The sequence below is a fragment of the Protopterus annectens genome, chromosome 4.part0 (genome assembly GCF_019279795.1).
Source record: "Protopterus annectens isolate FY-2018-M chromosome 4.part0, PAN1.0, whole genome shotgun sequence".
NCBI lineage: Eukaryota > Metazoa > Chordata > Ceratodontiformes > Protopteridae > Protopterus > Protopterus annectens.
Genome location: NC_056733.1, coordinates 1,623,115,537 through 1,623,132,226, shown reverse-complemented (window position 1 = coordinate 1,623,132,226; position 16,690 = coordinate 1,623,115,537). Strand labels below are relative to the sequence as shown.

At 38.5% G+C, this 16,690-nt stretch overlaps 1 protein-coding gene across 1 annotated transcript in view; it reads left to right on the top strand.

Moving 5' to 3' along the window:
* FAT2 (FAT atypical cadherin 2) overlaps positions 1-16,690 on the top strand; it is a 1,015,713-nt gene that overhangs the window by 534,931 nt on the left and 464,092 nt on the right. Inside the window, exon 5 of the mRNA XM_044069413.1 lies at positions 11,318-11,379. Coding sequence (XP_043925348.1) covers positions 11,318-11,379 — 62 coding nt within the window. The remainder of the gene's footprint in view (positions 1-11,317; positions 11,380-16,690) is intronic.

Here is a 16,690-nt window from a genome sequence, read left to right as displayed (position 1 = left end):
TGTATTCTTGTTCACATCAAAAACAGAAGCATAGTATCAGTTCTTTTTATTTTAGGTAAGAAATGTTATTTTTCAAGATGCCAAAAATATTTTGCTGTATGGGAAATAACTTTTCTGTAGGTACTCTACAGAAACAACTGCATTGTCATGATGAGGAAGAAGTATTGAAGGCCATCACATTAACAGATTTTTGCTTACTTATCGAATAAATCTGCAGTAATATTTGTAGCACCATCTCTCTTATGAGGGGGCCTCTGAAGTACTTACATTTAAGTAAACATGGTACAGTTTAATGGCTGCAGCAGGAATGTTTGAATGTTTAGATGGAGATTCCTGGATTTTAAGTCCATCTGCTCCTAATGAACTTTAATCTTCCCAAGCCACAGTTTGCATGTGCTTAGTTTTCTTGCCTGAAGAATGGATCATTAGTTTATGTGGACCACATCTTGCATAAGAAAATGGTATGAGATCATTTATTCAAATCTGCCATTTGTAATGTAGACATTAGCAATGACTCTATCAAAAACTGTAAAAACTTACAAAACTGAACTTAACATTATGAGGGTACCACAATACAAGATTTTTTTCCTGAATGTGGTGACCTTGGATTTATTTATATTAATAAGCTGGGGATTGAGAATATGGGAGGTTGCTCTTCAAATAAAACTTATTTTTTATGTTTTCCTTGGTGCTTTTTACTCTACAAAAATAATGTTATTAGTTTGTTGGTTTCAGAGAGATGTGTTTCAGATTTCTTTTGTTTTCTGTATGGATGCCTATTCAAGTAAACTAAGAAGTAGTGCTTGGAATGAATGTTTATAGGTAAGTACTAGGATAACTGTCCTTTTAGGCCATTTGAAGTCTAGCCAGTTTCTAAGAAAGGTGAGAATCAAGGCTCCCTATTGAAATGTCGGCATTCAAACTGCTGAGTGCTGAAAAGCTGGAAAAAAAAAAACGAAAAAACAGGAGAAGAACAAATCTTGAAAATCACTCTTTAGTCTTCTCCTTAAAACTTCTTTTGTGTGGGGGGACAAGCCCACCTCCTCCCCTCCTGAATTTAGATATATCAACTCTGAGATTACCTTACCTCAGAGAAAAGGGAATATTCTGAGAAATGGCATTTTGGACTTCATATATGCAGGTCTGTTCTTTCAGCTGTTCAATCTTCACATTTTGGGACTTGCTTGGGCAGGTCAGATGGCTTCTGAGATTCAAACCCTGCATCTTGTGTCTGGGTGGTGAGCTCTGTGATGTCCACACTCTGGGCCAGTAATCAAGGAGCCTGAGTCCTCACCACTGGCACCGGAGTGAGACCTTCAGTTGAAACAAAAATGAATACACCTAGTATTTCCAGATGTAGCTCTCTTCCTCAAGCACAGATTACCTTAAGAGAAAACAGGGAACACAGTCAGTGTGGGGAATGCGTCCTCTCTGTCTCTCCACATCCCCAATTAGACTCCTCACTGGCACAGTTGTAGGGTTGGGTCTTCAGCCAAGTATCCAAGCCAAGTCCTCCGGCACCACCTCTGTGAAACCAGTGCTTTGTGTCCCTGCTCCAAGCAGCTGACACTCACATACAGACATACACACACACACACACACACACACACACACACACACACACACACACACACACACACACACACACACACACACACACACACACACACAAAGAAAAAACATACACCTGGAAGGGCTTGCACAGATTTACTAGCTATTTCCCCTTCTGCCCAGAGTATAAGGTAGTTTCATTGCCACCAGACACCCCAAAGCCAGTTACTCTAAGGTTCTTGCAAGGGTACCCAGTTATACTGAGTGAAATTAATATTAATACAAATGGTAATGTTGAGCAACCAACAAGGCTTTCAGGAGCAGCCACAGTGCCACCGAATAAATGTACGCACTCTCAAAAGTTAAAATATTCTCTAAAGGACCAGCTGCAATGAAGGTTTAAGTATATTTAATAATAATTGTAAAAGAATATACAAATGCTAAATATCTTTTTTATAGTAGACACCAGGGTTTCAATCACAGGAAATATTAAAAATAACACAGGTGGACAGGTTCACACAGTTACTGAAAAAATAATACTTAACTAATCTCACTATGTTTTCCTGACTGATCTAAACAATTATTATTCCCTGGTTACTTAGTAGAACAAGACAAGATGAAGTAGGTGAGGGGTCCTTCCTTGTCAAGTTACAAAAACAGACTGCTCTGAGACTTATTTCTCATCTGGTATTAAAACATAATTTTGTCCTAGATTACAGAATGACATCACATACATCTGGTCATCTGACTTTTGTTTCCCATGCTACTCCCTTGGCTAGAAACTTTCAGGATTTAGCATATATGTGTCAATAACACACACACACACACACACACACACACACACACACACACACACACACACACACACACACACACACACACACACACAGAGCCTTGCTCCTGGAAGTCATGAAAAAATTTCAAACCTCCACCCTTCCAGAGTATCAATTAGTTCACCCCAAAGACAATGCAGAAAGCTTCCTAGTATAGACTTTTTGTCTCTGACTGCACTGAGAACTGTAAAATAACATCCTTGTGGCCTAGGCCCAGTAATTTAATTTCAGAACATTTTTCAAAGTTAGCTGTAGCTGGACTATGATTAACCTCTTCTCTTCCAATATCCTCTGTTAACATATAGATATAGTTCAACAGTTACAATAATACATGTATATGTCTTCCTCTGTCCACCTGGGCACACTGTTTGTACATTTTTAACACAAACAGCTTTCAAATACATTTTCAACACAAGCATCTGTACAAATCAGTTTGATATACAAGTGACATATAATTCTTTACAAAATTCCAGCTAGCTGTACTGGCATGTGTTACACATCTACTGCTCTACTTCTCCTGGCATAGCTGGCAGTACCTCATGTTTCCACAAGCACGTTAACCATTATTTCTATCTCCAACCCCTGAATAGAATGTGATAAATTTCTCTGAAGTTAAGAGTCAGGAGCTGTCTGTAGTAATACTGTATGTTATAACAGGTGTAGCAGGGCACTGTTGCACCAAATAAGCTCAAAGTTGTAACTCTAATGCAGCCAGATTAAAAAAGAAACACCATTGAGTCTGGTCATAATTGAGTGCATTTTATTGCAATCTATTGCAAGCAAAATCTGTAAAGATTACATGCAACCACCAAAGGTTTAGGTAGGCTAAAGTGAAGAGAGCAGCCATCTCAGGCATAAAATGTTAGCTGGCATGTTTGGCAGATACCATTCGGATACTAGTATAGTACTGGTATTCAGAAATGAATGCCGATACTGCATTTGAGTTGTGGTATAATCTGTAGCAAGTCATTTGCTACAAATGTATCAAAGTTTGAAAAAATACAAAATAGTGTGGTACACGGGGAAGAGTGGGTCTGTATTAGAACATCGAAGTTTCTGATCTTCGAATGTTCTAATATCAAACCCTATTCAATGAAAGCTGAAAACTTTGAACATACAGAACAGCGAATGTTTTCCTAGGGAAAAAAATTGCTGTTCCAAAACACATACACACAACACAAGCACACCAAACAAACAGTAATCCACACACATACACCTAAAATCTTATACCTAACCTTACACTAAACTATACACACACCACTAACTATCCACTTACCTTAACCCAAACCCTAACCCTAAGGTCCATCACTATCGCACACTCACCTCACCCGTGCCCTAACCCTAACTCAACTACCCCGCTCTAACACTCACATCCACACAATCGCACACTTACCTGACCCGCGCCCTAACCCTAACTCACCTAACCCACCCTAACCCTCACATCCACACAATCACACACATACCTAACCCACGCCCTAACCCTACCTCACCTAACCTGCCCTAACCCTCATGTCCACACAATCGCACACATACCTAAACCACACCCTAACCCTAACTTACCTAACCCACACTCAATCGCACACTTACCCGAACCCGACCCATAACTTTCCACCACAGTGCTGAAAATACAGAAGCAACAGAAACGGACAACTGAATTCTTTCCCTAGGAAAAAATTTAGTTTTCTGTTCCTTTGACATTTTCAGCTTTTGCTGAATAGGGTTCGATATTAGAACATTCGAAGTTTTGAAACTTCGGTGTTCTAATATAGACCCGGGATGAGTGCAGGATGACAGCAGAGGCAATTTAAACCATTTGTGAAGTTTTAGTATTATCCTTTGCTTCCCTGCTTTTCTTGTATCTTCTGTAACTACAGGAATTTCACTTTCAAATGGGCTGTTTGAATTTTCTTTATCAAGGATGTTAATGTAATAATTTCAGACAGGATGTTTAAACATTACCGGTTTGTTATTTTTCATGTGCAAAACTTTTCAAATACTTTTTGCAGACAAAAAGAAGAAAATCTGTTGAAACCCCTGCCAGTCTTGATGGAATTTTTTTTTTTTTCTTGCACAAATTTTCCATTCTGTACTTGAATACTTTACAACTTAGTTTGTAGTTATAAGATTACATTATCCTCATTGTTATTATTTAGTTCAGTACTGCAGCTGTCTTGCATTATCCCACATATGCTGCACCTGCATACAATATGAGTCGTACCAGACCACAAAGAACCAGCAGCAACATTTTCTATATCCTTAAGATGATCTACTGAAAACAGACAAATAAATAAGTAAATAAACAGACTAGATAATCTGTAAAACGTGTGGAGCTTTTCTCCATGGGCCTCTACTGAAAAAGGGCTACTTAGTTCAGTCGGACAAACCCGGTCAACAAATGTAAAATAAATAAATAAATGTAATATAATATAATATAATACTGTACTATTTTACAACTTCCTCTGTTAACTTCACTTAGTGTGATCTTTGTTGACAGTCTTTTGCCAAATGGGGAGCGATATGATGAATAAATACACATTTAGAGCTCCTGGTAGAGTTGCCCTGCTAGTGTGAATGAGCAAATGTTCCCTCAGTTAGTTCTTTTGACATTGCACCTCCTTTTGGCCAGTAAACAAACTGCATCATGGTTTACTTGAATACCTCTTACAGCTGTTATGACCCCTGTTTTCTCACTAGTAATATGCTTTACAGCAGAAGCAAAATTCAAATGCAAATGATAATACTCTCGCGCTCACACCATAGCTAGAGTCTGGAATAACCTCCCCCCTTCTCTGACCTCTGCCTCCACTACTACACAGTTTAGAAACTCACTTAAATCACATCTTATGAATACCTGGTTATGTCCATGTATTACATAATATTCGCTGTTTTACAACTCTACACACCTTCCTTCCTATTACACTTACTGTAAATATGCTTCATTATTTAGAACAGTTGATCTGCAGTTTGACACTACTTCATGCTAACCATGTTGCCTTTAGTTCACTTATTGTTGATATGTGTTTGTCTGTCTCATGTTCTGGTTATTGTTACCTACTGTGGAGCTTTTCTCCCCAGGCCTCCACTGTAAATGGACCTGTGTCCATTCAGACTATCCTGGTAAACAAATGTAAAATAAAATAAATAAAGTAAAATAAATGTGCATCAGCTGTTTCTTATAGCATGTGCACTCAACAATGTCCTGAAATTTTAAGGTCAAAACTGCATCAGAACGAATCAAGTAAAAAAATTATGTACAGTTTATATATTTGAAACTCCAGTGTCTGTCATTATTTAGTGATTTCAATCCCTAATGTTTTTTTTGAATATATCTGAATTCTGAAGGGATGTCACTCAGAAGATAGCTCTGTGCAAATCGTAAAAAGATGGAATGATAACCAGATGTAGCTAGGGACATAAGTGGCACACGGTTCACCATGTCTGTGCAACTCTTCCAATGACAAGAAAATTTTCCGAGGTCCCATTCTAATGGTCTTTCATGAAACTTAACTTCCACAAAGAAAATAGTCATATGCTGAAAGTCTCATGACAAAGTCTTCACCCCATCCACCCCACCAAGTCAGTCTCCAAACTCAGCGGAAAAGAAGAGTGGGCTTCTCCTGCTGAAGCTTCATACCCTTCCTCTGAATGGATGAAGATGGAGAAAGAGAAGGATCTGTTTATAATATTCCCACAGTGGAAGGGTTGAAGTTGTTTCTACCAAAGTAAAATACCATCCAGCAAACTCTGCATAGTCAAAACCAATAAAAGATGCAATATTTTAAAACCCACAAACATCTGTAACTAAGACTGTACAGTGGATGACATGCCTCTCAACCTCTTAATACAAGAATTCTGAACAATGCCAGAAATAATGGGGACAAACACCCAAAACTTGGAAAGGTTTTAAATATTGCTCTCATAAACTTAGAAAGTTGCCAGAATAACACATTTTGCAGTAGCTTGCATTTTCTGAAGAATATGAAATCTGAAACAAAAATGTCTGTCATTACTTAGTGACTTCAATCCTGAAAGATTTGCCAGAAAATCACACATTTTATGAGACACAGGCTAAAAATCTGAGGCAGAAATCTGGACACTCTGAGAAATTCTGAACAGTTGAGAAGTATGGTCGGTACCCAAACTACAGGGGTCTCATCATAGCTCACTACAGGGCATTGGATTATTTCCTTGGGTAACAAAACAAAGCAGAAAGAGTGCCCTGAATAACAGCTGTTGAAATTCATAAAACATGATTCTTTACAAAAGGACTCAAAACTGTGGAAGCAGGATCTGTACCTATGACTTAGAGACCAACACCCAGTGGGGAGACTTATGTTGAACAGCTTCACAACAGTCAATAAAGCAACCTATTCCTGTCCTACTACTTCTTCTGTTACTCATATTGACAGTGATGGACTCGTAAAGGAGGAACCATGATGAACTTCAATACATGGAGTGGACGACGGCATCATATCACCATTAACCAAAGAAATACAGACCTCAATTATTGTAAAAAGCACAAAAGCTCCATGGGCTACTGGTGTCCATCTGTGAAGCAACCTCATTATCTACTTAGTTCTTTCAGCTTTTTTAACTTTAAATCTCTTCTTGTGCAACTCTTTTATTTTTTTTCTTTAATACTTACATTTAAAGCTGACTTTAGCAGCTGTAGAGGAAGAAATAAAGTTAAAGAAACAGCAGCTTGAGGAAGGAAAAGAGAAGCTCAGGGCTCCCATTGATTCTGCGTTATGGTATGTTGTATTTATTATGCCCTTTATTATACTTTATTATGCGCATGTGTAATGGCTGGTCTGTGGAAAATTGTCTTACTTTAAACTAGTCTGTGGTGTAAATAAGGTTGGAGACCACTGAATTAGTAAACATGCCTGTAGGTGCTTATTTACAGCAATGTGGATATATATATGTGGGGGGTTTGAATGTCTTGGAGCTGTGTGTACATGTGGTGTGTGTGTGTGAGAGCACGCTGAGATGAATCTGTGCAACACCAATGCATGGACTGGTTCCCAAAAAATAGAATGGTCAAGTCTGACAGCATGGTGTTAGATTCAGAGACATAATAATGAGTTGCTGATGAGGTATAACTCAGGGCATCTTTACATTGTCTCTGCACTGGAGATTCTCACTGTTGCCCTAATTGGCAATTCCACTTTAGCTAATTAGCGTTGTCGGTGAGAATGTCTCTGAATTTCATAGAATAAGACTTAACAAGGTATAATATTTTTAGTGCCGTGTATTAATTTGTTCTCTGAAGTTATAGGCTTTAGGAATTCATTGCATTTTCAAATACGATAATTCCTTCAACCAGCTGTTTTTGTCAATCAATTATTAATTCTTATTACATCAAAGCTGAACTGGGTAAAACGGTAATTAGAAAACATCTTCTGTGTAGAAGTGTATCTGCTTATGCCTACCACCTAAGAAATGAAGATATCTTCAGGGTAAGACAGTAAATTTCATCTGAAAATACTTGCTCACTTACAGGACCTTTAGATGTAATTCCTTCTTGTAACTCAATATGCTGTTTTACTTGTGCAGTGAGCAGTGTAAACATTTGATGTTCCTGAATGATGGGCTGTCATCTGATGAGAAATATTTAGCTGGGGGCTTGCAGGGCTATTCATACATTAATCCACACAACTGCTTTGAAGCGGTGTGTTGATCTAGTTGTCTGTTTAGATATTATTTCAGCAAAATAAGCAGTGGGATGATGAAATACATGTTCAGACAAAACCTTGCGGAATGACTTAGAAATGCACTTCTGTTTACTGCAGGCAAAATACTTAGCAATTATAAATTGTAATTTTCTCCTTTAAAATCATAAATATCCCATGACTGCTATTACTGTATTCAATTTATCATATGATTAAAATGTTGAGCTTTAATGAGTTTAATTTACTTTTGCATTCATGGAAAAATACAGTTTGAGTTAAAGGGAATGTAATTAATATATGTCTGGATTATTTTTTTCCATTCTAAAAGAAATTAAATAAATTTTGAATAGAACTAATACTATTGTAAATGCTTCCTGAATGGAATTACTTTATTTTATGAATCGTCGCATGTAGCACTTTAGTACAAGAAATTAGTTATTTTCTTCCACTCTATGCTGCAGGAAGCAGTTTCAGTCAGTTCATCACTTGTAATGCTAACCTGTCTCTAGATAAGTCACATAATAAGCTAACTTTTAAACATCTGCAGTAATTTCTTTGTTGTTACAAAAAAGTTTTTTCAGTTTTGGAGCACCACTAACAGAAAGACTTTTGCAACAGTTGGTCATTTTTCAAAAATATTTTATTATATAAGAAGCTTCTCCATTGCACTAGTTGTCTCTTAGATGAATCTTATCAAGTAAATGGAAAAAACATTTATGTTACAGGGCTTCCTGTTTGGGGAGCCTTCTGTGCTGAGTCTGCATGTCCTTCCTGTATTAGTGTGGGATTTCTCCAGTTGTTGAAGTAGACAGATTGGGGACTCTTAATTGTCAATATGTGTGAGTGTGTATATGTATGTGTGAGAGTGTGTGGATATGTGTCGGTGTGGTTGTTATACAGAAAAAAGACTTGGCAACCTACTTCCAGTTCCCCTATTGCCTTGTAAACTCCACAAATAGCAGTGGTTGCTGTTGGATCACTCTAAGAGTTAGCTGTGAGTTGTAAAAGAGAGTGAAAATCTGCTGAGACTTCAAGTCTCAGGAACATTTTAGAGCACATCAGATAGAATGGAGAGTTTTCAACCTTTTGTATCTAGACTATATAAATACTATGTCATGCAGTTTATTTTGCCTAATTTCTGTAGTAATAAACTACCGTGGGCTGATACTAATTGACTGGTAAAAAAAGTAATGATTTCATTGACAGCTCTGCCAGGGAGGATGAGTGTGCCCATCCTGCAAAGGAGGTAGAAGTTCATGGTTGTCTAATACCATCATCCCCCAACACCGTAAGAAGCAGTGATGGAAGGTAGGTATTCAGCCTTCAGACCACTTGGATGATAATTTCCATTGTGAATGTACAGGAGCCTGCACCCATTGAGAAGGTATCATGGCCACAGCAACAGTGGGATTCATCCATCCCCATGTCCAAAGGAGAGGGTTAGTACTAATAAATATGATGTCATCACCGAGATGTCACCACTAAGGCTGCCTGTATGATGTCTTCCCAGCCAGCTCTTACCATCACTGAGGAACTCCTAGGATGAGGGAACAAAAGGAGGAGATTTGATGGCCAGCAGGCACAGTGGGAAAAAGCACAAAAAAAAAAAAAAAAAAAAGTAGTTACTTCATTCACCAAGAACAAAAATTTTAAGTGCCCAACAGTGAGCTGTAGTTTCAAATGGATGGATGTGACATTCTCAAGTACTGATGTTGCACTGTCTGACATCACAGATAGTTAAGAGTGATGAATATGTAGAAATCCCTATAAAGTTGCTTAAATGCATTATTTATTATTTATATTACACTATAGATATTACAGAGATTATTAAATTAAAAACAATCACTGATTATGTTTATGCATGTAAATAAGTAACATTCTGCTTTGCGGATGATTAAGGAAGGGATATTTTTCATTTCAGTGTCATGCATTGTACAAAAAGGAGTGTCATGATAGGGAATATCTTCTATAGACTGGTTTTGCATGGCCTGTGCACTAATTTAGGCACTATGTACCTTTGTTATGGATGTGGATGTATGCATTTAACAGCTTAATGCATTATCCTTTTCATCTCAAACTGGAAAACATCCCAATACAATAATCTCAAATGTAAACAGTACATTTAAATTTGCAGTCAAGCAGTAAATGTTAACAAAAACCCTTGAAGTCATACAGAAACCAAAGCTTCCATACAAAACACAAATGTACATGATCTGTACATGTTCAAATCTTTACGATACTGTTAATGAACCCCTGCCACTTTACTTATGTGTGTTAACCATAACCCTGTTTGCATTCCTGCCCCAACCCCAGCCTTACAATTTAGCATAATTTTACAGTCATATTATGTCTGCAAGTTAGTTGCCATTTTTTTTTTTGGTTTAGTGGTTCAGGAAAGGAAACTATTTTGCTTTTTCAGCTGGTGTGGTGATTTATAGATATAGTGTTAATGATTATTGATTTTTTAAGTATGTACCTATAGATTATCAAGGCACATCCATGAAACATATCATCAAAAACACAGATACAAAAAAAGACAAATGCCAATAAGTATCTTTGCAGGAGGACAAGCCCCCTGCATCCTCTATGAAGGACTGCATCACACACACACACACACACACACACACATATATATATATATATATATATATATATATATATATATATATATATATAAATCACATTTATGTTTAACTACCTGGTAAAATATTTCATTTATGGTGCTTCGTTTTCTTGATGAAAATCTTGTATTAGGTGTCACTCTTTTAATAAAGTATACTTTTACAATAATTTGGAAAAAGTGGCTAAAGATTTATTTGTCATTTTAAGTGAATTTATATTAAAATAGCAGTTGAGCAGTGCCTCATATTGGATATGTAGAACTGGTAAAACAAGAAAATGATTTTTACCTGTTATATCAAAGGCTTACAGAACAGGATAGTTAAAAGGAAACCCTTCAGCACATTTCCAGATGGTCTACCAGAGGGATTTAAAATCACCTTTACATGTATTGCAACTCATTTATGTTCAAATAGTCAGTACTGTTTACTAGAATGACATACTTTCATAGAAAGTTGCACTACTATGACCAGGTGTCACACATGTATGAGGGAATGGAAGTTAGACATAGTAGTAAAACACAAATAGAGCTGGATACAGAGTCATTAGTGGCTGATTTTTTCCACAAATCAGTATTTTGTGTTATATGTTGTGTTTCACTAAAGAGCTTGACAGATGTCACATTTTCCTCTTTTCTTTTAGGAGTTATTAGTACCACCTCTCACAAGTTAGACAGAGAACAAAAGGATGAATATGCCTTTGAGGTAAGACTAACTGTCTCTCTTTGTGGCTCAAAATGGACTTAATGTAATTATTTTTTCTTCAAACTGGATGGATAAATTTGCTAGTAATTAAGTTTAATATTGTAATAAAATCATAATGAGAAGGAATATTTTGTTGCACCCATTTCCAAAAGAGCAATAATTTTCTGATAGTTGAAGAAAATGTATTGAGGTAGAGGTCAGGTAGAACCATGTTGTAAAATAGACTACCCACAGCAAATTCTAACTATCATGTTGTCTGATAGAACCCTTACCACCTTAGATGATACACATTTTGTGCTGATTTGTTGCTGTGATTACTGAGTGTATTTCTCTGTTTACATGTTTATGTTTGTATATTGCATTTTAAAGTTGGGGTGATCTATATGATGGGTTTTTACATGTCTGCCATGCTTCATCTATCACAGTTTCAAAGCACTAAAGTCATTTTAATTTCTTTGAACCATTCATGTTCAACATTTCAGGTCTTTGTTTAAGAGACATTTAACTGCAAAACCGGCTGTCTTACTTTGGTTTCCTAGTTATGTTTTTATATGAAAAAATGTAATTCATAAATGTGGTTGGCCACTTAGGAAAAAATGCCATTCAGATATAGCAGGGGTAACACATCTTTCCATTCCTCCAGTGGCCTGTGGATTACCTGAGTGCATGGATAGATTTTGATAGTAAATGACTGATGCCTAGCCTGGTATGTGGGAAAATCGAAATGATGAATTGTGAATAATTTGTTTGTGTTACAGGTGCCCATGGCCAATTAGAGGTACTGTAGTTGGATCACATCAGAAAATAGTGTTGCAGTCTTCCATTAATTGCTACAAATATGGATGGGGTGTAATATGCCTGATAGTGTCTGTGGACTATGAGGAATATGGTTGTTGTTGTTGTTTTTCTTTCGGCTTTTCCTGGTTAGGGGTCACTACAGTGGAACTCCGGTCCACTAATGATTGGCAGTAGATTTTTATGGTGCCGAGGTGCCAGCTCGATGCCCAACCTTCAATGAAGGCATGGCCATTCACGCATGTCTTTTGAACGCTACTCGACCACAGGGAGGAGATGCAGACTCCACACAGAAGCTGCTCCAGCCGAGAATCGAACAGGAGAACCTCTTGCTGTGAGGCGACAACGCTACAGCTGCACCACCGTGGCTTACTATGAGGAATATGGTATACAATCAAAAACCCCATGCAAAACAAAACAAAAAGAAAATGGCAGCCATAGGGACTACAGAATCGTGAGGGTTCCATGTTAGTGAGGTCATACAGAAGTAGACAAATTAGACCATGTGGAAAGTGATGGTAAGTGGTGGTGTGCTGTATGGTGGACTGATGTCTCTGACTCAGCCTTTGTCATTTGTGTCATGCAGACCATACACTCTGATCCCCTTAGTCCTGACCTTCTAGTCTGCTTCTTAATGGTGTAACATTGTTGCAGCATTTTTAACAGCACCAAGCACTGCTTACCTCCGCTACAAGAAAAAGTTTGTCCCGGTTCTCTGGTCACCCAATCCATGTCATACACACTGCAACAATCAGCAGTCATTGCAACAATGTACAAATATATCAAGTGTGACATGCATAGATTGCTAAATTAAAGCCATCCAATGGCATGTTGTGCAGTTCCCTATGCTTCAGTGCACTGTACTAAAAGGTATGTCTTGAAAGTGAATATCTTCTGCTCCACAATGTAGGCTTCATGCTAGAGTACACGGCATTCCTTTAGTGAGTACACCATTTTACTTTGACATATTCAGTCGAATAGGTCAAGAAAAAAAAACAGCCAATGTGGTGTGTTTTTTATCACATGCCATTGAACACATAATACACATTTAATGAAGACATAATCACAAGTAGTTAACCATCCTACTAGGGGCCTCAATATCCTGGATCTAGTCCTAACAAATATGGACATTTCTTTCATATCTCCTTAAGTGTCATCAAGGCTTGTTAAATCACAGCATAATTTAGTGACCCTTTCCATTAAAACTGGTGGTGCTTCCCCTGTAAATAGCTATGTTTTTAGGGACTTCTCAAAAGCAGATCTTCTTCAGTTACTTGATAACTTAAATAAATTCTGCTGTAATTCTCCTCTTAAGGATCCTATTGCTAAAGTGGCTACTAATACCTCAGACTTCTACTCCCACTTAAATAGTTGTATTGATAAGGCAGTCCCTGTCTGGAACAAATATCATGAGAAGTTTAAAAATACACCCCATGTGATAGAATACCCATAAAAATAAATTATATAACAAGATAAAGAAGTTGCTTAGTACTTATAAGAGGTCTCATTCTACCTACCTTAAGAATACACTTAAGTAAACTAACAAGGAGCTTAAAGGAACCATTAGGAAACTCAAAGCTGAGCATGAACTTATTCACTAAAACAAACAAATAAATGCTAATCTTTCTTTATGTCAGGAAGTTAAGAAGCAGCACCCAACAGTGTTCAGACTTAGTCCACAATAATACTGCACTCTGACCCAAAGGAAATAGCTAATATTTTAGCTAACAAGTTTAATGCAAATTTACTCCACCCACAGTTATAGTTATCCAAAAAAGGTTTTGCAGTCACAGCTACCCCTTTAATTATTGTGAATCTCAGCCTTTTTAAAAGCTAAGAATACTTCATCCATGCGACCTGACAGTATATCATGTTCCCATATTTCAGTGCCAAATATGGCCTTTCTGAACCCCTACTTAAAAGCTTTAATCTAAGCCTCACCTCTGGTTACATTCCTGAAGCTTGGATAATTACTTGGATAGGAGGAAGCTTCTCTGTTCACCAATGAGAGAGGGGAGCTTTGAGCAGCCTATCTGTCCCTGGAGGAGTGGTCTCATCCCAGTAACTTGTAGCTCATTGGCCATTTGGGCCATTTCCTATCTCTTTGAAACTCCCTGCCTTAAAACCCACTTTAGCACAGTTTTGCACATCGCGCAATATCGCGCAACATCGCGCAGCACCGTTTAAGCAGTTTTTAACTATTCCCGGCTCCACAAAGTCTGCTCTTCAATTTTTCCCTTAGAACTAGTCAAACATGCAAAAATAAGCACTCAACATTCATTCTACAGTCCAGCACTTGCTCAAATTTCTCAGTAAGCACTAACTAAGTTTGGCACTACACCCCCTATATTATACAGAAGTACAAGGCTCCCTATTCTTCCATTCCAGACAATCAATAAATCAGTTCTTTAAACCAGCCAGGCATGTCCAAATCACAGTGTCAGGTATACTGTCCAGTCCAGTTGGTGAATCTGGGAATCCTGAGGCAATGTTACAATTGCCTTATATACACAGACAACCCTCTCCTCCTTCCAACAAACACAAATATATGTGAGAGATGCAACTATACAGCCAAACTGGAGGCCGGGCTCTCTCAACCCAAGACTGGCACAGTCAGTCAGGAGGTGGAGGAAGACACTCGCACCACACAACCAGTCTCACTTAGACAAATCACACCAGCAAACAAGACACATAAACTCACAAAAACATACATGGAGGCTCTAAATAAAAATCTGCCAAAACAACAGAGACCTCCAAAGCAGACATCCAAGCAACCACTACCACACAACAACCTTCACGTATGACATACTTCACAAAGTCAGTGTGCCATGCAGTCGCAGCCCCCAAGGCTAAATAACACACCTAAAGTAATTGGAGGCTCTATTGTCAGGCACACTGACATCCCACTCACCAGACTGAACAAGGAGAAGGTCACTGTAAGCTGCCTGTCAGGTGCCAGGATACGCCACATAACACAAGCACACAAGTCACTCCACATCAGGTACAAATATGACTCTGTCATTGTCCATGTTGGTGTAAATGACCTGAGATGTACCTTTCTGGACTACATGAAAAAAGACATAGAGGAACTCTCTGATCAAGTAGCCCAAGCCAGTATGACCCTGACCCTGAGTAGCATCTTACCCTCACCAAGAATGATGCCACAGTATAAAGACAAAATGATCAATTTTAACAATTGGCTATCCTATTGGTATCATTCTAAGAGGATCCAGTGTCTGTCAGCCTGGGATGACATGCTCGACAATCCACGTTGTTTCACCAGGGACAGCTTGCACCTGTCACCCTTAGGCTTTCAAATACTGGCAAAGGCTCTTGCCACCCCCATAGTGCCTTTTTTAGGCAAGGCTCAAAAGACAAATCCACCTCCATAGACAATACCAGAAACAAAAAACTAAGGGTAATGCTACTCAACGGCAGAAGTCTAAACCTCAAGATGCATGCACTCAAGGCACTCCTCAGTATGGAGAAAATCGATATCTGTGCAGTGACAGAAACCTGGTTCAGGGCTCCAGAGGGCACCCCAGCATTACCAGGATTCAACTCATACCAGTCATTTCAGCCCCAGAACTCAGACCGAAATACTAAAGGCGGATGAGTATCCATCTTCATCAAGAATACCCACACCTCCAGGTTAGTGGCACTGCATGAGGCAGTGGAGACCATCCATGTGCAACTAATAGTAGGTAAAACTGCTTTTCAGTTTGTAGCCTGCTACAGATAACTCATCCTGACTCAGGACCCCCACTCGGCATTCCTGAGGACATTGGAAAATATGAAGGTCTCACCAAACACCATGATATTGGGGGACTTCAACTACCCAAACATTGACTGGAAAAACTACTCAAGCCCCAACTCTTTTGCCTAATGGATCCTTGAGTTTATAAACTCAAATGCCTTGGAACAACTGGTCACCACTCCCACAAGAGGAGACAACATATTGGACTTGGTCATCACCAATATGGGGGCTAAATGCTCCATACCAGAGGTAAACCCCTCGTTGGTAAGATCAGACCATAACCTAATCACAATGGACATCCATATCCCGACCCCACCCCCAGCCAAGGAAACCACTGTGAAAAATTTCTCAAAAGCAAACTTCACACTTCTCAAGACCGAGGTGTAAAGTTTCAAAGCCCCCGGGCATATGGAAAATGCTACCCAAACCACAGAATCCTTTACAATTGCACTCTATGAGCACCTACAGGAATGCATGGATCGTGCCACCCCAAGTAAAACCAAGACTCACTCCTCCAAAAACAGGAGACCAGTCTGGTGGACCCCAGCCATAAATAAGCTATACAACAGAAGGAGGAAACTATTGCATGAAAAGGCAAAATCCCAAAAAGGGAAGGCATCCCTGATCAGTACTAGTAAGAAACTTTGATCCCTCATAAGATCATCAAAGGCTAGCTTTGAAAGAAAAATCGCCAAAGACTCTATCACAAGGCGTTCTTTAACTATGTCAAGAATCTGTGTGGCAACTCTCAGATATGCT